Consider the following 24,423-nt stretch of genomic DNA (forward strand, 5'->3'; position numbering starts at 1 on the left):
TTATAGTGCAACTTGTTGTAGACAGCTACATTATATTTCTCCATGGCATCCACTTTTTCCCCCACCCACTCCTTCATTCTCTCAATTAGATTCAAAATTGCAGGGGAGATCCCATATCCTACCATTCTACAGCAGAATGCACCAGTGCACTGATGTGGATAGCACTGGCTGCCACCCCTGTCATTATTCTTCTATTTCTTGGTTACGTTTTTTTTGTATTGCAATCATTATCTGGTTACAGCACATTCACAGAATGTACATAGCGCAGGGTACAGTGCACATGGTACGGTATACATGAAAGATTGTGCTAGTGACTGAGCTTTATTGAACGGCTTTGGTTGTGAATGATCCCGGCCACTGATTCCAGGGAGTGGCAGGGTTGTTAGTCTGACTTGCTTGTCCCTTGTGTCAGCCCTTTTTAGGATTTGGTTGTTACAAAGGTAAGCAGCTGATGAGGGAGACCATATGGCCTATCTAGTTCATCCTTCCTTAGCAACCGAGGATCCCTCCCATCACTCCATCTAACTGCTTCTTGAATGATTCCAGAGTTTTTGCCCGCACCATCCCACCTGGGAGCCGATTCCAGCTTTTAAAGAAGTGCTTCTTGACACTGACGTCAGTCATGAACTTGCCTTTTACCAGTCTGTCCTGCAGTCAAGGTGTAACTGGAAGTAGTGCTCAGGATTAATCTTTTCTACTTGGTGTAGTATCTTTTGGGAGACAGTGTGGATATGGCAAATCTTTATTTTTCTTGCCAATACTCTCCCCTTTTCTTATGAAGGCAATGGCTTTTATTCAGGTAACATTCCACAGGCACTGACAATTCTCTGGCATCTCACCTAAGTGGCCATTCTACATCTGACAGCCTAGACAGCGTTAGTAGGCTATGCAACAACAGAAGGCATCACAGCCTAGTCTGATCCTGTTCTTGTCTGACATTTGCTCAAACACATTTTTCAGCAGGAATCACTGGATAGCAAACTGACATAGGAATCCTGGTTCATTTTTCCTCTCTTTAACCCAGTTTGCAGAGGCCAATTATAATGTCCCAACTATTGCTCCAGTTGTGATCTCAGAGCACAGACTTGGACCTGAACCTGGTCTTGATAGTTTACCACAGTGGTTCTCAAACATATTTGGGCTGGTCACCCACCAAAAAACAAAATTCTCACATCTCACCCCAACTCACTCCGGAGACTAGTAAAACATGTCTTAAAAACCTACATCATTGTCAATCTTACTCTTCTCCATTTCTGTTTCTCCATCTCATTCACTTCTATATTCTCTCTCCTCCTTCATTTCTGTTTCTCCTTCTCTCACTTTCTTCACATCTGTTTCTCTCTTTCTCCTCCTTCACGTCTGTTTTCCTCTCTCTCTCCTTCACGTCTGTTTCTCACTTTCTTCACATCTGTTTCTTTCTCTCTTCCTTCACTTCTGGTTCTCTCTTGTTTTTTTCTCTTTCATTTTCCCTTTTTCTCCTTTGCTTTCTTGCTCTTTTGTTTTTACCTCCTTCTCCTCTGCAAAAAATTGTTCCCCCTAGTTCTGACAGCATTCATGGTGCCTTGTGGGATCTGCAAAGGGTAAGGGTGGAATTGGAAAAGAGTTAGCAGATTGGGACCCCACCTGGATACTGTTTCCGAACCATTAGTTTAGAGGTACACGGACAGTGCTCTGGGGGAGTGGGAAGGAGTTTGTTTTTATGAAACTTCGAGTCAGACACGTTGTTGAAGCCTTATTTATAAGTTTTAAATACAATTTGCATATTTTAGCATTTAATCCTACAGATGGATCTGTTTGTCTGTTTAGGTCTCTGGAGCAGATGAGGCAGAGTTAATAGATCTTTATCAGTTCCAAATTAGACTTACATAAGAATATAAGAAATAGGAGCAGGAGTAGGCCATACGGCCCTTCGAGCCTGCTCCGCCATTCAATCAGATCATGGCTGATCGTCAACCTCAATTCCACTTTCCCGTCCTATCCTCATATCCCTTGATTCCCTTAGTGTCCAAAAATCTATCGATTTCAATCTTGAATATACTCAATGAATGAGCATCCACAGCCCTCTGGGGTAGTGGATTCTAAAAATTCACAACCCTCTGAGTGAAGAAATTCCTCCATATCTCAGTCTTAAATGGCCAACTCCTTATCCTGCGACTGTGCCCCCAGTTCTAAAACTAAACTTATCTATTAGGCTTCGTTTAGCTAATTATATTCAAGATCAACCACACAGTTTGCTGAAAAAACACTAGTAATTTTTTATCTTGTACAACCAGTTTGTATTTTATTCTGTTTAAGTTTTGCAGTATTAAGTTTCATTGACAAAACATTTCCGTATGAAATGTATTTAGAAAACACAGCTCATTACGGTATTAAACTTAGAGCATTTATAAGGCAGAATAAAGAGATAATAAAAGGTCAACCGGATTTACAGCTTGCAAGCCCAATCTTCCTTGATGGTTCAACTGATTAATGCACTGTCCGGCGTTGAACAATGCCCTACAGACTAGGAAAGTCCATTCTTGGGCTGTGCTGAGTTAGCTGAGCTTAGCCAGGTGGCAGTAGGGCTGCTACACCTGGCCTCAGTGTAGGGTGAAGACAAGCTCAGACTTGGGCATGATGCACATCATGGTTGAATAGATTCCCAACATTCATTGCCAGCATATGATGGATGGCCACTTGAAGTCCTGATCACATGTGGCAGCGCTATCCCAGCTTAAGCCAGTCCCTTCAAGGAGAAGAATGGAAAAAATATTGGAGCCTACTACTGCTGAAACCATCATTTTGAACAATTTGCAGATCAGATTGGTATCCTAGAGTTGGAATGTTTGGACAAGCAAGTATAATACTGCTACTCACACAGCAGTGTTTAACAAAATTATAACACAGGGACCTGTCAAACCAGGACCGTTTGGCTGACTCACTCCCACTCCACTTTGCTATTAGATGATGAGTCAGAAGTCAGCCCACCTGCACATCCTTGCTGTATAAAAGGGCATTCAGCCACTCACGCCCTGATTAGTGAGAAGCACATTTACTGTCCAGATTTCTACAATCAATGAAAAGAAAAACTGGGGTATGGGTGGAAAACATCGGGGCTGATTTTCATATGTAGTGGGGGTCGGAGCAGGTGGGGGGCTTGGAGTGATTTCACCGTCTGCCCATTGGCACCAGCAAGAGGTCCGAAGCATTTTCATGGTAGGACCTCATCCACATACTTTTGGTGAGCCATCAGTGCTCATTGAGTTCTGACAGGTGGCTCACCATTCAAGAGGGGCGGGAGGAGGTAATATGGCGGCTCTTCCACGGGTGGGGGGCAGGGAAGGAGGGACTGGCAGGTGCTTTGTGGGGCCCACAAAAATCGGTGCCACAGCTGTTTCTATTGGGAGCGACCTGCAGTGGTCCCTTTGAGGACTGCTGTTTGGCCGCTCAGTGCTCAGTGCCACTGGGCGGAGCACATGGAATGTGCACAGCGCCCAGCAGGACACCAAAATTGCATCAGTGTCCTACAATCGGCACTGAATCCCAATTTAAATATTTTAATAAGGGTCCCGCCAGTTTCAGGGTGGGAGCACTGGCTGCTCAGTCTCCACTGAACCATACCCCAGAAAAGAGGGAGGAAAGAAAGAACTTGCATTTATATAGCAACTTTCACAACCTCAGGACGTCCCCAAAGTGCTTTACAGCCAACAAAATACTGTCTTTAGTGATGTTGGTTGGGAGATAAATATAGGCCAGAAAACAGGGGGAATTCCCTTGCTCTTCTTCAAATAGCGCCATGGTCTTGATCTTCCAGTGTTATTTCATTGCCAATGTTAACCCAGTTAAAATAATGGATTAATATGGCTTTAAAACAATGCCGATTGATAAATACAGGCTCATGTGATGCTATGTTCACTTTTACAAATTCATTTTATTTAAAAACATCTTGCAACATTTCTTTTTTTCCCCCTTCTCCCTTTTTCTGTCAAATTTTTCTACTTTCCCCATTCCTTGTTGTCAGCTTTGATTCAGTGGTAGCACTCTTGCCTCTGAATCATAGCAGGTGGTTGTGGATTCAAGCTCCACTCCAGAGACTTGAACACATAATCTCAGCTGAGAAGAAAAATCAACCCCCTCCCAAAAATATAAAATAAAGCACAGCTCCTATTTACCTCTCACTGCCTGTTAGGTGTCAACTTTGGCTTAGTGGTAGCACTGTTACTTCTGAATTAGTAGGTCATAGGTTCATGCCCCATTTCAGAACTTGAGCATGTAATCCAGGCTGATACTCCAGTGCAGTACTGAGGGAGCGTCTTTTGGATGAGACATTAAACTCAAACCCTGTCTGCCCACTCAGGTGAACGTAAAAGATCCCATAGCACAGTTTGAAGAGTAGTGGTGTTCTCCCGGTGTCCTGGCCAATATTTAACCCTCAATCAACATAATTAAAAAAGATTATCTGGTCATTTACCTCATTGCTCTTTGTGGGATCTTGCTGTGTGCAAATTGGCTGCTGCGTTTCCCACATTACAGCAGTGACTACACTTCAAAAGTACTTCATTGCTCGTGAAGCACCTAGGGAGGACACGTAAAGCTCTATATAAATGCAAATTCTTTCTTTCCCCTATCATGAAATGTGACGGTGCAATGTTCTACAAGATACGGGAAGAGATCAAAACTAAAGTCAATAGTGCAGGCTCTCACATCAGTGTTATGTATGCCTTCTAGTCATTCCAGGCTGAAGAAGTGCCTCCTTCACTATCTGAAAGTTTCTTCAGCTGCCGTTGCTCTCCTTTTGTCAGTCAAACACAACCTTCTCCATGGTGGTTTTCCTTACATTATAGACTATTTCCTGATCTACTGCTGGTTCTTCTTGGTGATGGATAATATGTTCAGCCATCTTGCAACCTGCTCCCCTCTATGGGTTGGGGGGTTGGAGGGGGGGGGGAAGAATTCATGCCAGGTCTGTACACTAAATACCTCAGATTTCTCCAGGATCAGGACAACCTCAAGTTCTGTGAATCTGGCCATCCCACTTCTTTGTGAGATGGTTGTCATTTTCCACTGGTTTTGACAGCATTATTTCTGCTCGGTAACTTCCAGGGGTCAGAATTTCATCTTGTGCTTCTTTAAGGGTTAACTGATTATTGCAGTTGTGCCATATTCAGTGCGCATGCTAACCTGGAAAATGGAATATTGAAATTCCTTTTCTGATTGTTTCTTTTAAAGCCATCCAGTTGTCTACATGCTCTCCCCTTGGAGAATAGTGTGAAGTAGTGGCAGGATTCACAGTCTGACAGGCTGTGACGTGAATGCAGCTATAATCATCTTTATATCAACCTATAGGATAGTTAGTCCTATTCAGTGGGAGGATTTTATGGGCTATCACAACCCACACATTGAGGGGCACCCATATTCCACAGAAGCAAGTATCTGCTTTGGTTTGAGGCAGGTCAAACTGAGCTACCCATTTCATCCATTTGGTTACAGAGGACCTTAGGGCAGATGGCCAGGAAATAAGCAGGGCAACAATAAGTAGATTGTGAGGCGGGGGAGACCCTCACATGCCGTGCTTAACACTATTGTAGAAAAAAATAAATTGCACTTACCCTGCAAGACGATGTCACTTCCACTGGCATCAGTTCATCTCCTCATTGTCTATTCTTTCCCATTGTTTTTTTCTTTTCAATTATTTTCTTTCCTCTGTCAGAGCTCCCATGGTCATGCCAGCCACTGTAGACAAGAGGATCAATCTGCTCCCATGCCACTTTCCATGCTCCTCCTGTATTAGGAAACGCACAACAGCAGCCAGTGATCAGTTTTCCACCAATTTTTTCTCCCTTTGGTTTCCACTCTGCATGGCTGGGATTGGCACCTGAGGTGTGGGGAATCAATAATTTTGGAATCAGGTATCATCCTGGATCAATCAAGGTAAAAAAAGACTTGGATTTATATAGTGCCTTTCATGACCTCAGGACGTCCCAAGTGCTTTACAGCCAATGAAGTACTTTTTGAGGTGTAGTCACTGTTGTAATGTAGGAAATGCGGCAGCCAATTTGCACACAGCAAGGTCCCACAAACTGCAATGTGATAAAGACCAGATAATCTTTTTTCTTTAATTGGTGTTGGTTGAGGGATATATATTGACCAGGACGCCAGGGAGAACTCCCCTGTTCCTTCTTCAAAATAGTGTCATGGGATCTTTTACATCCACCTGAGAGGGCAGATGGGGACTTGGTTTAACATCTTATCCAAAAGACAGCACAGCACACCCTCCGTACTGCACAGAAGTGTCAGCCTAGATTTTATGCTTAAGTCTTTAGAGTGAGACTTGAACCCACAACCTTCTGACTCAGCTAACACTGGATAGTAATAGGCAGTGTTAACCCTGGCACAGGGCACTGAGATATAGGGCACCTGCTCACCGTGTCCCAGTACTCCATCTGAGGTCAGATAACTGAGAATGAAAAGGGTGAGAGAGGGGGTTGAACCTGGGACCTGTTTTGCTCAGCTCCTAACCGCGTAAACTCAAGAGTCACAGGAGAACCTAGGTGGCAACAATCTATATTAAGACATCATTTCAATGGTAAATTTTCCCATTAAGGAACCATCCATATCATTTTCACAAGTAAACAGTACAGCCGGCCAGTAATTTAATGCTGCACCTTTTTGTCTTATACAATTTTATTTGTTTAGCTCCATCGTTCCTTTTGAAAAAAAAGTAAGAGGAAACTTGGGTGTGAAAATAAACTGACCGTATAAACCACCTGGCCTGTGAAGTCTACACATTATATAACTAAATTGGGACTGGTCTCCATTATTGACATAAAGGTTATTATTTAATAAAGAAAAAGGCGTCACTTGTTTCTGTTTTAATTCCCAGAGACGGTGTGCGGCCAATCACAGTTCTTTCACCTACCCCATGGCGCCGCCCAAGCCTCGATTAAAGCAGCAGGGTTTAGCGGCACATGGTGGCTCCCAGAGAGTGTTTCACAACGCAAGAGAGGTCCGACAACAGCTCCGGGCCAGGCAGCCAGGGCTGTGAGTGAGTAAGAAAGAGAAAGAGAGAGCTATATACAGAGGGACATGTCCAGCAGCCGGGATCAGAGTATCTCCCCAGACACACAGCACTTGGAGCCAGCCAGCTCTCAGCAGTAACATTTGGTCTAAACCTTTTGGAGTTTGTTAGTAACTCGACATGGCCAAACGCAGCTGCTTATTTCTTCGGATCATTGAAGGGAAAAATTTACCAGCCAAAGATCTGTGAGTATGAGACAGTCTGTTGATGTTTTGTTTCATTTTCTCCATCAGTTTGAGCTGCTGTGCGGAGGTTAGTCCACGAAGTGAGGTTTAGTACTTTAAATGAATTTAGTACTTTAATTGGGATTTGATTTAAGAATTGTTCCACAATCTTTACAATATACAGTGAAGGTAAAAGCAGCTGGTTTCCCCTTTCAAAAACCCCGATGTAGCTGGAGTAAAAACATAGTACAGGTGGAGGGAAATGTGAAGTCTATTAGGCAGAATTAAGGATTTATTCCATTTGCAGAGAGTGCCGTGTTTCAGGCTGAGCTCGGTTCGGTTCGGTATATCACTGTCAGATGTAGTTCGGTTCATCACTGTTAGATTTAGTTCGGTTCGGTTCATCACTGTTAGATTTAGTTCGGTTCGGTTCATCACTGTTAGATTTAGTTCGGTACATTACTGTTAGACTTAGTTCTGTTCGGTACATGACGGTCCGATTTCTAACTGGGGGTTGCAGATTTCACGGGGACGCTATATAGTTTGTAGCAATGACCCGCGATCTAAATCGTACTGTACATTTCCATTCAGCAAACCATTGAAGAGGACAGCGGCAGCTGCCTGTGGTGATATGACTTGTACCTGCTGCCCGATCAGTACTGGGTTGGTTAAGGGACCCTGTCCTTCCGTCCTTCCTGTCCTCTCGGATATTGGTTAAATATTATCACAGTATCAGAACAGGATTCCCAGCGATGTACGAATCAGACGGTCCAAGGACTTTGTGCCGCGGTCATGTTCAGTGCGGCGCTGCTCCTTCGCTGGCTGTGTCCCCGGTACATTCTTGCCATAAAATTCGGGCTGTAATTGATGCATGATCATACTCACCGGGATACCTTGTGCATAAAAGGTCTCGATGTGGAGATGCCGGTGATGGACTGGGGTGGACAAATGTAAGGAATGTTACAACACCAGGTTATAGTCCAACAGTTTTATTTGAAAATCACAAGCTTTCGGAGCTTTCCTCCTTCGTCAGGTCTCCCCAGCCCAATAAACTAGAAATCTAGGACCATTCACATTTATTCTGATGTTTACACTTTGAGGTTTACAGGGACCATCTCCTCTTGTTTTTTTCACTTTTTTTCTTTTTAAAATTATTTTCTTCCCCTCTTTTCCTCTCTCTTCCCCTTTTTTCTCACTCTCTCTCTGCCCCTCTTTTCTCTTTCTGCCCCTTTTTCTCTCTCTCTCTCAGCCATGATTTCATTAAATGGCAAAACAGACTCATGGGACTGAACGGCCTACTCTTGTTCCTATATTCCTTTTCTCTCCATCTATCACCCTCCCATCTCTCTCTCTCTCCCTCCCTTTCTCTCTTCCCCCTTTTCTCTGACTCTTTCCTGCCCTCGTAACAGCGAAAGAACAGCTAGAATTCTAAAAGATATAGGGGTCAAGTTTCTGCTAGTTTATGCCAGTTATATCAGCGTAATCCGGGCGGAATCCAGTGCAAGAGACTGGGGAATTTTAAACACACGTGAGTTTTGCTTGCATTCGTGTTTTCCGCGATCATTTACACTGTTTCAAGATTCAATTTGCTGGATCAGGCCCTGCCCACAAAACTGGCTATGCCCCCAGATCGAAATTACGAGATTCCCCCGATTGCACTGGTTCAGGAAGGCTCTTCAAATTGCGCTCATTTTCTTAGGCACACAGGCATTAGTAGGCACATTTTTAAACTTTCTTCATATAAAAAAAATTAATTTACTAAGAAACTGACTAGTGTATACCAATGAAATGACTAAATGGCTCAGTATAGTTTTTTTTAAGTCATTTTCAGTGATTTTTAAATCTGGTCACTCACAGGTAGAGACTGGACATCCTTATTAAAAAAGCTTATTTTTGCTGATAAACCCATTTTCAGCTGTATTAATAGAATTGCAGCAGGTTATCACTCTTAAATACATCAATGAATACTTTTTAATGGAAAGAAGCAATTATGTTCTATTACGCTGACTGATTGCGCTGGTTCATGGAAGATTCCCTGTTTATGATTTTACAAATGAATTTTAGTGGAAACTTGAAGTGTAGCCTGACCAGCACAATTTCAAGTGCATTTTGGACAAACTTTCCTGATTGTGCCCAAAGCGGAAACTCTTTCCCATAGTACTAATCTTTCTCTCTGCCTCCTTGTCTCCCTCTCTGTTTCTAATCAAACTGATCTACAAATGACACCTGCTCACACCCAGGACCACATTAAGAATTCTTGGGGCCCTGAGCACCAAGAACATTGCCCCCTTCACTGCTCCCATATGCATTAAAACACAAATAAAATGTCTAAACATTAAATATCCAACCTTCTGAAGAGCTGTAGAAGTTCATCCACCTTGTCTTCCTGCCTTGCTGTGAGGCTGCAATGGCGCATTCCCACTCTGCTCTCTTGCTTCTTTGACCAAGACCTCCCACCACTGGGACCACATGCGGGCCACATGGCGCAGGCACGACCACAGTCAGGTAACTTAAACCCCCCCACGGCACTCAAATTCCAGTCACTGCCTGTCGTGCATAGCAGTTAACGCAACCGACAGCCATCGCAGTTTAAGTTTACAGAGAGTTCTATCGGGCAGTACTGAGGGAGTGCTGCACTGTTGGAGGTTCCATCTTTCAGATGGGATGTTAAACCGAGGCCAAGACCGCCCTTTCAGGTGGATGTAAAAGATCCCACAACACTATTCGAAGAAGAGCAGGGGCGTTCTCCCCAGTGTCCTGGCCAATGTTTATCCCTCAACCAACACCTAAAAACAGATTATCTGGTTATTATCACATTGCTGTTTGTGGGACCGTGCAGTGCGCAAAGTGGCTGCCGCCTTTCCTACATTACAACCGTGACTATACTTGGAAAAAGTACTTAATTGGCTGTAAAGCTCTTTGGGACGTCCTGAGGTCGTGAAAAGTGCTATATAAATGCAAGTCTTTCTTTCTTTTCTCCTTATTGGGGCACCTTGAAATAACTCGAGCCGTACTGGTTGTGTTGGTGCAGTGGTGTACCTAATTTTGTATCCATTATTATTGCACGTTTCCTCCTGCGTTCCTACACAACAGGCCTTTTATCGATCTCTGAACCAGCTCCAAAACAGTCTGGGCTGTAGGTATCTAGCAGGACCAACAGCTTCAACCTGGATCCCTTTGTGCCCTGTCACAGATGGAAATCATCAACTCCGATTTTTTTCTCTTTCTCGTCATCAAGCCTGTGACGGACAGAAACACGGGCCTATTATGATGGACCAATAAGGGTGACACCGAGTTGCCCCAGTGTCACCAAACAATAATCAGCACAAGTGCCCCTTTAAGGGCACCACATATATAATAAACAAACATATGGTCCAGTCAAACTAAAAGATGCCAAAATAAGCAACAAAGTCCCAACAAAACCAAAAGGAACCGTACCAACCAAATCATAATATTGCTATCAGAGTCTATAAGACATTATTTCCTGTGGTGCCCACTGGGCTTGGATGCATACCGCTAGATTTTTGTTACTACTTACTGTTTGCTTTCAGGTGGCGTTGCAGCACTTAAAACAATGGGGCTGAGATTTCATGTGGGTTCCACCAGGCTCTGTCATAACTCTAGAGCAGCAAATAGCTACTTCTGCCGCTTCCCCGGAGGACTCCGCCAGAGTTATGATGACAGACCGGCGGAATCCCTGTGGAATTTGAACTCAGGTAAAATGGGGCGGTATGGGTCAAAGTACCACCCCCCCCCCAAAAAAAAATCACACCAGAACTATCCTCAAAATCTCCTTCAGCACTGGATCCAAGCAGCCCAATCCAACCACCGCTTGCTGGCGATTTCGAACAAAAGTGCAGCCAAATCACGTTTAATTGTGATCTGAGCATGGAATCCCAATGGAGAAAACCATTTTCCATTCACTCCCATTGTATAGAACAGCGATGAATTAAACTACTTTTAATTAAATTAAATTACTTCGAATTAAACCCCACTCCAAAGACTTGAGCGCAGAATCCAGGCTGATAACTCAGTGCACTTCTGAGGGAGCACTGCCTCACTGTCGGAGGTGCTGTCTTTCAGATGAGACATTAAATCGAGGCTCCGTCAGCCCTCTTAGGTTGACTTCAAAGATCGCCAGGCACTATTCGAAGAACAGGGGAGTTCTCCCCGTTATCCTGAGCGAAATTTATCCCTCAACCAACATCACTAAAACAGATTATCTGGTCATTATCTCATTGCTGTTTGTGGGACCTTACTGTGCATAAATAGACTGCTGCATTTCCTACATTGCAACAGTGACTACACTTCAAAATTAATTAATTGGCTGTAAATCACTTTGGGACATCCTAAGGTCGTGAAAGGCGCCATATAAATGCAGATCTTTCTTTTGCTTCATATTCATTCCTACGAAGCCTGTTTATTACTCATGCTCCAACTAATTTAAATTAAATAATAATTAGCCCTAGTAGGAGAGCAGTTCTGTTTTTATTTGATGTGTCCTTGGAGGGAGTACGAAGAAGGGCAAATAAACTGATAATTGGGATTGGGCACCTGTGCTTTGACGAAAGACTACAGATATGAGAGATGTTTACATTGGAAAGGGCGGCTAGAAGGTGTCCTTCTTGAGGTATTTAAGATTATAAAAGGGAATCGATACACTGGATCCCAGTTTGATGTTCAATATTAATACAAGCTTTGGGACAAAAGAGCATGGGTTCAAGCTCAGACAAGAAAAGATAACTACACCATTAACAACTTGCATTGCTATAGAAAATGTTCCAAGGTGCTTTGCAGCATGGGGGTAGGAAAAAGATGTAGATAAAAAGAATAAAGAAATGGGAAATGAGCCATGGGTTGGAGAGTTAGGGAGAGGTGACTGAAAGCTTGGCCATAAAGAAAATGGGGTTTGAGAAGGTTTTTAAGGGAGGAGAGAAAATGGAGAAGTGTAAGGGTTTGTAGAGGGAGTTCCAGAGCGTAGGGCCTGGGCAGCTGAAGGCTTTGTCACCGATGGTATAACTCTTTCATGTTGAGGATGGTGAATATGTGGAATTGCTTACCCAGGAGGTCAAGGAAACAGAAGGTGTTAGAAATTTGAAGGGGGTGGTAGATACATTTTTGGTGCACAGGGCTCTTGGAAGGTACAAGAGATAAAGTGGGGAAACTTTGGGACTTGCCTGATGGATGTAAATTTTTTTTTATTCGTTCATGGGATGTGGGCGTCGCTGGTGAGGCCGGCATTTATTGCTCCTGTACAATCCTGTGGATAGTTTGAACCTATGAGGGGAGGGATAAAGAACTACTCAAGGACGGTAACCATGGTCTCCTAGAGTTTGCTGAGGGACTTGGGGAGAATGTCGCAGTATTTTTGTTGAAGTTGGCCAGTTTCATTTCTCTGTAGTTTTGCCTCTCCAGGAGTTTGCATGACTAGTGGTTGAAGGAGGGTAACGTATGAGGTTGTACTATCTTAACAGATGGGGTGAGCATTAACGAAGCTAAATGTCTTTTTTTCTCACCCTTTTAAATATGCTTGCGTTTCACATATGTATTCATTTTATAGACTTCAAAAGGATTATATAGTGAGCAGGAAAATAAACCTTGTAATGAGTTGACTTTGTAAGTCAGCAGTTCCTGCAAATGATGTGACCAGGAGCTTGTACTTCTGCTGGTTGTGGTTTGCTCTCACCACAAGTCTGTGTGCCGTAGTTGACATTTTCACTTAGATGAGATATTTTCACTTGGTCCTTGCTTGCACTGGAAAACTATAAATTATCGTTCCTGCTGCACTGCTTCCCACAGGTCATGCGTCAAGTGAAGCAGTCAGACCCTGTGGTCATTCACGTTGGCGGGGGAGGGGAACAGACAATTTTACAACTACAACAACAAAAACTTGCATTTATATAGCACCTTTAACATAGTAAAACATCCCAAGGTGCTGCTTCACAGAAGCGTAATCAGACAAAAAATTAACACCGAGCCACAGCAGGAGATATTAAGCTTGATCAAAGAGGTAGGTTTTAAGCAGCATCTTGAAGGAAGCAACAACCTTTTGAAGTACAACATTAAATTGAAAAGTAAATAGAATGAACCTCCGTTCCATTAAGTACTTAAGTCTTTTTTATATGTTTTCTTATTTGTCCATTCTTTGTGTCCTACACAGCCACTTTCCTAATTCTCTTGGTTATTTTTTCCCTTACCAGCCTAGTCTGATGCTTTTTTTGATCCTCTTTTACTCTGTGGTCTTTGTAGCCACACACTGCTTCAAACAGCCACTTCCTCACCTGAAAGACAACGTCGCCGACAATGCCACACTCCCTCTGAGCTGCACTCGAGTGGTAGCCTAGATTAGGTGCTCAAGTCCTGGAGTTGGGCTTGAACCCATGACCTTCTGGCTGAAAAACAAGAATGCTATCAACTGGACCAAGCTGACACATTTGTAGGAGTACTGTGTACTGTAGATAATCCAGATCAGTAACTTATAGAGTGGTGCTTAAAAAATAAAATGAGTAAAATAAAGTAACCCATTCACTTGTTATGAGGTGATGTCACTTGATTTATTTTGCATTAAACCGCTGAGTCCCACTGTGTATCCTGTACTTTTGACTTTGAACTATCAGTGGAGGGAAAGCTAATAATATCTATAGCATGAAACACTTCACATGGGATAGTTTATTCTCAGATATGTAGTACATATTTTTTGTGCTGTGTAGACTTCATTTGCATAAAACCAGAATTACATCACCAGAGGAGTCCGCCGACATCAGTAACCAAGGCAACAGCTCATTTGCTACATCAGGAGGCCCCCAAGTGCTCCCCTGCCTATAACTTTGGTTGCAAACTTGACCCTTGATTGACCATCTGAGTAGTGAGTTCACGCTGCACTGCGAAGCTTCACTCATAGACAATCCTCTTTATTATTTGGACCTCAGTGATGTTTTAAATCCTCCATGTTTATATGAATACTTCACTCTTGTCTTAAAATAGCACCCTTTTTAAATAATATACGGCTACTGCAGTATGTGCTACTTCCCAGCAAATAGGTTGCTCACACCAGGAATGTGTGACTTGCTGGAATGTAAACGAGCCGTCCTGTCACCAGTGCCGCTTTAATTAACAAAGCTGAACTTTGTGAAGCTGTTGTTTCAACGTTACTTCCTGAGGAGAGCACGTGAATAATCTCTGAAGGCCAATGAGTTCTCCTTTCACAGGGACTCAACTGTGTTTCTGCTACATTTGTTTTCTTAATACTGCCTCAGCTCTATTCTCTGGATTTCCTTCCCAAAAGCCCTCAGCCTCTCTCTCTTTCCATTCTCTCTTCCATCTTTAAGATTCCTTCTCAAACCCATCTTTTCAACCAAGCTTTTGGTCACTTCTCCTAACTCTTGCACCAGGGCTTGTTGTTGGTTCCTTTACGCCTTTTATCTATTTTTCTTTTTCTTCTCCCTCTGTAAAGTGCCTTGGGATGTTTTCTACATTAAGATCGCTACATAAATGTAAGTTATTGTAAAGCAAATCATTATACTCCCCAATCCCTCCCTCCCTCCCCCTGCACCCCCCACCACCACTAAATCATCAACTCTCTCTACATGGGTCAGTAAAACTGCTTCATGCATTCAGCCTCAGGAACATCTGTTTTAATACACGCCATAAATGATTCCACTAAGTAAGCAATCACTTGGTACCAAAGTGCTGCTACTGTTGCTACATTGCTATTGACCTTTGGATTTTAAGCTTAACAGGGCTGAAATTGTCAGACTCCTTTCTGGGTACAGAGCCTTGCTTGACGCAAGTGTAGGGCACAAGATTGGTTCTACAATGTTACATTGAGTTACATAGAGTCGACAGCACAGAAACAGGATGTTCATCCCAGCTTGTTCATGCTGCACACGAGCCTCCTACAGGATGTTCATCCCAGCTTATTCATGCTGCACACGAGCCTCCTCCCACCTGTTTCAACTAGCCCTGTCAGCATATCCTTCTATTCCTTTCTCCTTCATGTGCTTATCTAGCTTCCCCTTAAATGCATCTATGCTATTTGCCTCAACTACTCCTTCTGGCAGCGCATTCCACATTCTTACCACTCTTTGGATAAAGAAGTTTCTCCAGAATTCCCTATTGGATTTATTAGTGACTATCTTATATTTATGTCCTCTAGTTTTGCACACCCCCACAAGTGTTGTAGCTCTGTCTCGAACCCTTGCGCTCATCTAGTGCATCTGTCTGTCTCTCTGAGAATATATTCAGCCTTGAGATGACGAACTTTGTATAAAACACCAACAAATCACAACTGATCTTACAAAAGAAAACCCAGTTGTTTCAAGCCGAGGTCCATCACTAGTTATTTACTGTTGGGTGGGAAGTTTGCAGACTGATCTGGAGCCAGAAATTTACATCTGCCGGGCAATCTGCAGACTTCCTTGGGCAAAAAGCAATTAAATTCCAGTGGACCTCAAGCTTCTGTTTATTTACAGCTTATACGACCTGAAAAAGGGACAGACTAACTTAAACACATCTGCACCTTAGCAGCAGAATAATACAATGTGCAATATACAGCCGTAAACTCCTGTCCTTATATAAAAAAAGCACGTCATCTGATTCGCCGCAGGCAATGCCACAGGAGCTACTCTGGTTACTTGAATATTTTTAGTAAGCTAAAGAATGTAAAGCAGAAATTTAAGTGCTTTGCAATGAGGAAAACTTCACTACAAAGCATAGGGTGTGGTCCTGAGTAACTTTCACCCACACAATGGATCTGGGCAAGGTGTCCAATAACTGATTGTTGTCATGTGGAGAGGTTTCCATATTAAATGTGGATTTTATTATTTTTCAAAATGTCCGCCTCGGCCCGGCGATCACATCGCCGGGCTCTCTCCCCGGCCCGGCGATCGCACCGCCGGGCTCTCTCCCCGGCCCGGCGATCGCACCGCCGGGCTCTCTCCCCGGCCCGGCGATCGCACCGCCGGGCTCTCTCCCCGGCCCGGCGATCGCACCGCCGGGCTCTCTCCCCGGCCCGGCGATCGCACCGCCGGGCTCTCTCCCCGGCCCGGCGATCGCACCGCCGGGCTCCCGCCCTAGACTCGGTGATTGTGATGCCAGTTCTTTCCCCTGTCCCGACGATGGCACTGTTGGCGAGCATGCCACTGGGCTCTGACGCTGGACAACTTCTGCTGTATCACACTTCCTATATTACAAAGCAGTTTGACTGTTGACGCTTCTCAGCTTGGCTTGGTGGTAGCCACTTGCCTCTGAGCCAGAAGTCTGTGGTTAGAAGCTCAACTTCAGGTTGAGCTCAAAATCCAGCTGACACTCCAATGAAATCTTGTTGAGGGAGCCATCTTCTCGATAAGATGGCAAACTGTGACTCTATCTGCCTTATCCAGTCTTTGGGTGGATGTTAAAGATCTCATGGCCACATTGGAAGAAGAGTAGGGAGTTCTCCCGGTGCCTTGACATAAATTCTTCCTTCAGCTGACACCAGCGAAAATAGTTTGACTGGCCATTCACCTCATTGCGGTTTGTGGGATCTTGCTGTGTGCAAAACACCTCCCACCTTTACGCACATATTAACTGCATGGTGTAATTCAATCTGAAATTTTTTTGAAATGTTTGAGAGGTGTGATGAGGCACTATATGAATACAATTTTACTATTAGCAACTTGTGATGAAAAGAACTTATCTGTTTCTCCTGTGAGCATCATATTAAATAGCCAGCCTCCTTGTAGATAGAGAAGGTGATGCAGTCAAGAAATACTCAGTTCTGTTTTTCCTCTGTTTTCAGAACAGGAAGCAGCGATCCATACTGCATCGTAAGAATCGACAACGAGACAATTATCAGGTAAGGGACTCATTTTTATTTTGCGGAATGGTTGCATGTGGAGCTACATCCTTTTTATTATCTTTCTGTCTCCTTTGTTCTGCTAGTTTACCTCCTCCTTCTGTCCGACCAGCATTGGTGCCTTGGTGGGGTATGGTTCTATGGGCTCCACGTGTGGGCAAGGTACTCCGTGTTAGCCCAGGTTGTAATGGTGGGCTATTGAATAAGAGGGGGTGGGTCATCATGGCTCAGCCCAATGCTGTCTCCACCCAACGTCCATACACAGGCACTTCCAGCAGGCGGCCCTGGCAGTGCAGTGGGAGCCATGGCTGATTTTATTTTTTCCCCCCTTTCCCTAACCCAGGGGCACTGATGGTAATTGTAGTGTCGCTACCCCTGCACGATCGTCACTCTCTATTAAACCTGGAGCGGAGTCTTTTACAACAGCCTGAGTTCGAAACTCAAATAAACACAGAAGAAGGTTCAAGTAATTTGAACCATCTCTGAAGCTTAGATTACAACCTTGAAACCATTCCTTGGCTTTCGTTATTGTTTATGATATTTGAATCCTATCTGATTTGTGTAAAAGTAAAATTCATAGCCGCCTTGGGTTGTATGTTTACACAGTGCTAGCACTATCTGCCAGTAATACAATTTGGAGGTCAAGATTTCTCTTGTTGAATTTAATAATTCCCCCTACTACTCACAACGATAATTCTGCTCGGTAGGAATAATATAGAATACAGAGCAAATCAAGAGCATGTAGAAAACAGAGCCTGGTGGAGTATCGATGTGTATGCCCTGGAGTGGTGGGTTGGAACTTTGAGTCCCAACTGAGCTGAGCTACTGATTGTGACTGACTCACTCTGCAGAGATATGGAGCTCAGACCACTTGCCATGCTCTGGGGAGAGAGGGATGGGAGATTGGGTGGGTTAGCTCTCTCTTGCTGTGGATGGCCCACTGGCTATCAGCTTAGGCCTAGAAGCAGGTTGCCACCCACCTTTTCATTCATTGGGGGCATAGCCTGGGGAAATCCAAAACCGGGGAGATAAACAGGATGACCTCCCTGTTTACAAAAAAAACAAAGCTACTTACTAAGTGAGCTAAGGATCAGTAAAATAGATTCAGGTGACACAAATGTGAAAGGTAGAAAGACTTGCATTTATATAGCGCCTTTCACGACCTCAGGAAGTCCCAAAGTGCTTTACAATCATTGAAGTACTTTTGAAGTGTAGTCTTTGTTGCAATGTAGGAAACACAGCATCTAATTTTGTGCACAGCAAGGTCTCACAAACAGCAATGTGATAATGACCAGATAATCTGTTTTAGTGATGTTGGTTGAGGGATAAATTTTGGCCAGGACACCGGGAGAATTCCCCTCCTCATCTTCGAATAGTGGCATGGATCTTTTAGATCTTCCTGAGAGGGCAGATGTGGTCTCTGTTTAACGTCTCATCTGAAAGACGGCACCTCTGATGCTGCAGCACTCCCTCAGTACTGCACCGGAGTGTCAGCCTAGATTTTGTGCTCAAGTCCCTGGAGTGGGACTTGCCTCTGAGTCAGAAGGTTGTGGGTTCGAGAGTGCTACCACTGAGCCACAGCTGACACGATTGTTAAAAATTTATTTAATTGACCACGTTCAATTTTACTACAACACATAGTCCATTTATTACAATTTTTGTGGATCTGAGCTAGAATGTGCACGTGCTGGGGAAATTGAAATAGAAATGAACTGAAATGGCTTGAGTAGATCCTGCTGGATGAAGATTAAGGTATTACAATCACGTACACTGGGCCTGGTTCTGCAAAGGAAATAAAAACATAAACAGTTGTCATGGGGTCAAGCCAGCTTCTCACAACATTTTGAAATTGATACCTTGAAGCAATATCTGGCACTATTCAAAGAAGAGAGTCCTCAGTGACTCATCTCTGGGCACCCAACTGACCGAAGTCAGCTCAGGAATGCAGCCAATGAATTCTTGTTCTGCTTAGCTGGTACTGGGAGCAAATATCATCCTTCATCATCGAAAGGATGGTGTCTCCAATGTTCAAGAAATGCACGTCACCGGTCAGAGGTATTGAGTGCATGACATGCCTCATGAAATGGGTCCGTATCCCGTGAATGATGTGGATGGTGTACAGTGGTCTAAAATATGCCGCTGGGATGGTATGTCTAATGAACTGGTTTGACTCAGTTGGGTAGCCCTTCATCTCTGGTAGAGATAGGTACCCACAGATACATGATGTTGAAAAATCAAAATGAATGCAGGCTGGGTATTGCTGTTGATATAAGTGGCTGAGCATTTCACCCACTTGTATATCTCTTCGGTCTGCTATTTAACACAGGCATTCATCTGTTCCAAATCAGGTTTAATGCCTTGGCCAAAAAAACAAAGAGGAATGTCCTTCAAATGCAATCTATGAAAAAATGGTTACAATACCCAGACACACACCTGCATTCTACTAGAGAATGGTTGCACTCCCCAGATACACACCTGCACTCTATGAAAGAATGATATCACTCCCCAGACTCACACAGCCAGATGTGCTCTTTAAGGCTGATTTCTCACACGCACTCAGCCTGATTTTATGCTCACACTGATAAAGGCTGATCAGATAATACTCCACCCACTTGATCTTCTCTTTTATTAACGTGAGTGGAACCAGATTCCTAAATCAAACAAGATGGCGTTTTATCATTTTAAAATCACACACCGCATCTTTAAAGCTTTTTTTCTTCCCCGTAGATGATTATGTGAATAAATTCTCTTGAATGTAAGACATTTGAGGGGCTAGCCAAACATGAAGTGTTGGCAGGACTTCAAGCTCCTTCATAACATTCAGCTTTTAATATCTACAACATTTCAAAACATTTATTCATGCAAATAGATTGGAAGCTGTTCTTCTAAAGACTTTCTGTTGAAATGGAAAATAAGAGTCACAAACTCACATGAGCTAAGCTTTTACAATGTTTGTGTTCTGAATATGACACTCCAACCATTAGATATACGTGACCCAAACTGTGCTTCTTCTGAAAGACGATCTTTGTACTACAACTTCTCCTTAAAATAACATTACCACTATCTCCAGCTCCAAACAGCAAATGTTGATGCTGTGGACCCAAGTTGGTATTTCCCCTCCTTGGTTAGCGGGTGCAGCTGATTTACATTGCAGTGATGACACTTTCAGGGAGAGTCCCTCAGGACCAGGTGCACTACACAAAAATGGCCCCTCAAACTGACAATCCTATTCAGATTGGGCTGGAAAACCGCTCTATTCAGTTTAATGCCAGGTAGCGGAGGCAACTTTTCACTCCAAAGGATGTACCGAGGAAGTTTTCATGCATAGATTTATTAATCACACTTAAAGGGGAACATCCATCTCAGAGGGGGAGAGGGAGTGGGATTAGGGCAAGGTTTGGGAGTGAAGTGAATGGTCTGGAGCCTGGCAGCATTAAGTGGGTCTGGGGCTGGGAGCACTTGGGAGAAGCACAGCCTGGCATCTCTAGGAGGAACTGGGGCCAGGGAAAAGTAGAGCATGGGAGCGGGGGACTAGGACCACTTAGGAAGAGGGTGTCTGTCGGAACTTGGGGATGTGGCAGTATTGGGAGAGCTGGATCCTTAGAGCAATCAAAAAAGGCTCGGGGGTGATCACAAGATCGGTTCACCTATTTTGTCTCATCCTTGCAGAATATGACCCCTACTATCCATTACAGCATCGTGTTGTTAAATGCTTTGGGTCCTGCCTTTCACCACTTTTCCTAACAACCCGTTCAAGCTGTTGATTACCCCTTGTGTAAACAAAATACTTCTTGACCTCTATCCTAAATTTGCCTGACCCTGTGCCCTCTTGTCCATCTGTCCTGGTGTATCTGAAAGTATTGTTTCCTATTTATTTCTTTGATCTCATGAAGTACCTTGTGCTGTTATGCCTAAACCTCTCCGCCTCTCCACCTCTCCCTCCTCCTTTAAGACTCTCCTTAAAACCTACTTCTTTGACCAAGCTTTTGGTCACCTGTCCTAATATCTCCTTATGTGGCTCCGTGTCAAATTTTGTTTGATAATGCTTCTGTGAAACTCCTTGGGACATTTTACTACGTTAAAGGCGCTATATGAATGCACGTTGTTGGTATAAAGTCCCCTTTGAATTGCCTTTTTTTTCTGAGGCTGAAGAGCCCTTGCTCATTAATTTGCTTCTCATAGCTCTTCCCATTGACATTGGGGATCAGCCTCACTGCTCTCCTGCACTACCTTTAGGGCCTGGATGGTTCCCTTGTCATGAAGACTGGAACTGTACATAGCACTCCAGGTACAGCTTGGAGCAGGGCACTGCCCAGGTTCGGCACGGCCTCTGGAGATTTGATCTCGGCTGATTTGGCACCAGAACCCACCATCCGGTTTGTTTTTGTCTATTGCTATATGAGGGACACAGCCAATTGAATTCCAAATTATGGGTCCTTTCTGTGCTGTGGGCTTGCACTGACTAAATTTGATTCTACTCTCAGATGGCCAGGCTTGGTGAGGACCCCATCTCGCGCCCCCCCCCCCCCCCACCTCGCCCCCCTCGCTTCGATCCTGTCACCAGCACTTAGCAATCAAACAGAAGGAGAAACGCTGCTCTCCCTGGATGGCTCAGTGGGTAAAGCTGGCAATTGGCTGCACCTCTGGCAGAAGGCCTAAGGTTAAATTCCCAGTCTGTGCCTAGTTAGCTGATCCGCCTGTCAACACTCAGAGTCCAGACGGACACGCAAAGTACTAGAGGGCACCTGGTAAATAGGGAATCATATCCCAGCAGAAGACAATGAAAGGAAAAGAGCAGCAAAGGCCTTGCCCTAATTGTCAGTAGGGACTTGCTTTTTATTTATGAAGCCGAGCCGCCGTAAGGTTTGGAATGGCAACATTTTTTAAACAGAATTCATGTAATCATTTTTTCCACAGAACTGCTACAATATGGAAGACGCTGTCTCCGTTCTGGGGCGAGGAATACAATGTCCACCTTCCCAGCACCTTTCACTCCATTTCCTTCTATGTGATGGATGAGGATGCGATCAGGTAATTTTAACATCAGTTCCCACCTTAATGCCGGTTCTGCAGTCTCAATAAATATTGAAAACCATGCTTAAAACAGCAGTGACCTCACTAACTATAAATCTTTATCGTTTACATTTAGCCGCGATGATGTCATTGGGAAAGTTTCTATAACTAAGGACATTCTTACTGCCAACCCAAAAGGTAAGCACATTTTGGATATAGCTGCCTGCCTGTCAACTGCTGCTTCCTCTAAACACAGAAGCCTTTGTCACTGTCTAATGACTATTACCCCAATCTGAGGCAGCTCAGCAAAGAATGTAGCAATATGTACTGGAGTTACAAGCCACATATAGGCTGTTGAAGGTTGGGGTCCTATTTCCCGAAATTAACCATGATCTATACCACTGCTGTTCTGTTTTCTGCATTGTGTCATATTTTGCCTTGGCATTCTGCCTCATTCTTCTGTATGTGTGTGTGTCTCTCTCTCTCTCTCTATACGTCTCTCTCTCTCTCTCTCTGTTGTGTGTGTGTGTCTCTGGGGTGGGGGGGCTCCGAAAATAGCTAAAATACCGAGCAGGTTCGGAGCCCGGCTCCAACCCGCTGATTTCCGGGTTCCTGAATGACGCGTCTGGGTGTGTGCGCGCCTCCTGAATGCGAGAGTCCCACAATTAAAGCCGGCGGGGTGATGACTTGCATAGTTTCTATGATAGTTGAGGTACTTAAACTACCTGATTGACTAGATGTTTTGGCAGGGGTGCGATTTTGAAGGATCCTCAGGGTGTTTCCCATGCTGTTAGAAACACTCCCTGTTCCAACAGACATTTTTCAGCCAGCAGCCAGTGGGAGATGCAAATGCTTATTTGACAGGTGGGGAGAAAGTGTCATTTATTGCAGCAGGGCACTCTGTCACTTCAGACAAAGTTTTGGCTGCAAGACCTTTGTGTTTTCACTCAAAATTCTTACTTTCCACCCAAAACTCTGCTGTGCAAACATATTTAACTACTTTGCGGACCCCCTCAAACTCACACCATCAGGATGAGGGGCGCCATGGCTGCATTCATCACTTCATCCGAGGATGAGCAACATCATCAGCCTCGCCACGCACGGCGTCCACCTCTGCCATGTGGAGCTCCACAACACAATGCTGCGCCACAGGCACCTGCACAAGAGCACAGAGGGCAACAACAGAGAGAGCGACGTCGCAGGAGGCACCATCCTCGCCACAGGGTCTACAGACCAAGGCTCAGTTGCCTGGACCTCTCTGAGGAGCAGTGCATACTGAGGCTCAGAGTCAGTCGCCAGGTAGTCGCAGTCATCTACATTCTCCTTCATGCTGAGCTGCTCCCGGCTGGGCCGAGCAGCATCTCCTTACCTGTCGCTGTCAAAGTCACCACTGCCCTCAACTTCTTCGCCACCGGAGGCATCGCTGGGGTCTCTCAGTTGTCTGCACACAGTGCATAAGGCAGGTCACCGACGGCTTGTTTCACAGGGCCTCGCACTACGTTAACATCCCCATGGATAACCTCAGCCAGATGGAGAGGGCAGTGGGATTCCAGAGGGCAGTGGGATTCCACGCTGTGGCTGGCTTCCCACAGGTGCAGGGTGTAATCGATTGCACCCATATAGCAATACGAGCACCTCCACACGAGCCAGGACTGTTCATCAACAGGAAGGGCTATCACTCCATCAACACTCAGCTCATTTGTGACCACTGCAAGAGATTCCTTCATATGTGTGCCAGATACCCTGGCAGCTGCCACGATTCCTTTATCCTCCGGGAGTCCAACATCCCGCCCCTCTTCCATGCACTGAACACCCGTAAGGGCTGGCTCCTCGGGGACAAGGGAAACCCCCTGCACACGTGGCTCATGACACCTCTGAGGAACACCATCACCGAGCAACAGCGTCGATATAACGACAGCCATATCGCTACCAAGTGTACAATTGAGCATGCTATAGGGCTGCTCAAGATATGTTTCAGGTGCCTTGATCATTCTGGGGGAGCACTTCAATACGCACCAGACAGGGTGGGACGCATTATAGTCGTATGTTGTGCCCTGCACAACATGGCACAACAGAGAGGGGTGCTGCTTGAGGAGGCCCCATTCATATCTGCCACCCACATTGAGGAGGAGGAGGAGGAGGAGGAGGAGGAGGAACCCATGGGCAGAACAGTGGCTCACCTGGCTGCTCGTGAGGCCAGGGAGTCACTGATAAGTGAACGGTTCTCCTAACATCAGACAGTGTGAAGAGTCCAGTCCTCACCACCCAGATAGAGCAGCAGCCGTACCAGCAAACCTCCACCCCCGCCCTGCACAAAACAGTCCTGCAACTACACATACACCCACTGTAAAGTG

At 44.6% G+C, this 24,423-nt stretch overlaps 1 protein-coding gene and 1 long non-coding RNA gene across 5 annotated transcripts in view; one reads left to right on the top strand and one right to left on the bottom strand.

The window, feature by feature from the left end:
* Positions 1-2,359: 2,359 nt before the first annotated feature.
* LOC137344833 (uncharacterized) lies at positions 2,360-8,046 on the bottom strand. Of its 4 annotated transcripts, none has more exons than XR_010968474.1 (3): positions 7,230-8,046; positions 5,589-5,761; positions 2,360-2,725 (listed from the first exon to the last, which is right to left on the bottom strand). It is a non-coding gene; the product is annotated as an uncharacterized lncRNA (long non-coding RNA). The 4 variants fall into 4 exon arrangements; XR_010968471.1 differs by having other exon boundaries at positions 5,589-5,854; XR_010968472.1 differs by having other exon boundaries at positions 6,899-8,046.
* The window catches only part of rasa4 (RAS p21 protein activator 4), a 188,945-nt gene continuing 171,435 nt past the window's right edge, over positions 6,914-24,423 (top strand). The window contains exons 1-4 of the mRNA XM_068008013.1: positions 6,914-7,242; positions 17,000-17,056; positions 21,974-22,087; positions 22,206-22,267. Of these exons, the coding sequence (XP_067864114.1) occupies positions 7,178-7,242; positions 17,000-17,056; positions 21,974-22,087; positions 22,206-22,267 (298 nt within the window). The 5' untranslated portion in view covers positions 6,914-7,177. The remainder of the gene's footprint in view (positions 7,243-16,999; positions 17,057-21,973; positions 22,088-22,205; positions 22,268-24,423) is intronic.

The sequence above is a fragment of the Heptranchias perlo genome, chromosome 28 (genome assembly GCF_035084215.1).
Source record: "Heptranchias perlo isolate sHepPer1 chromosome 28, sHepPer1.hap1, whole genome shotgun sequence".
NCBI lineage: Eukaryota > Metazoa > Chordata > Chondrichthyes > Hexanchiformes > Hexanchidae > Heptranchias > Heptranchias perlo.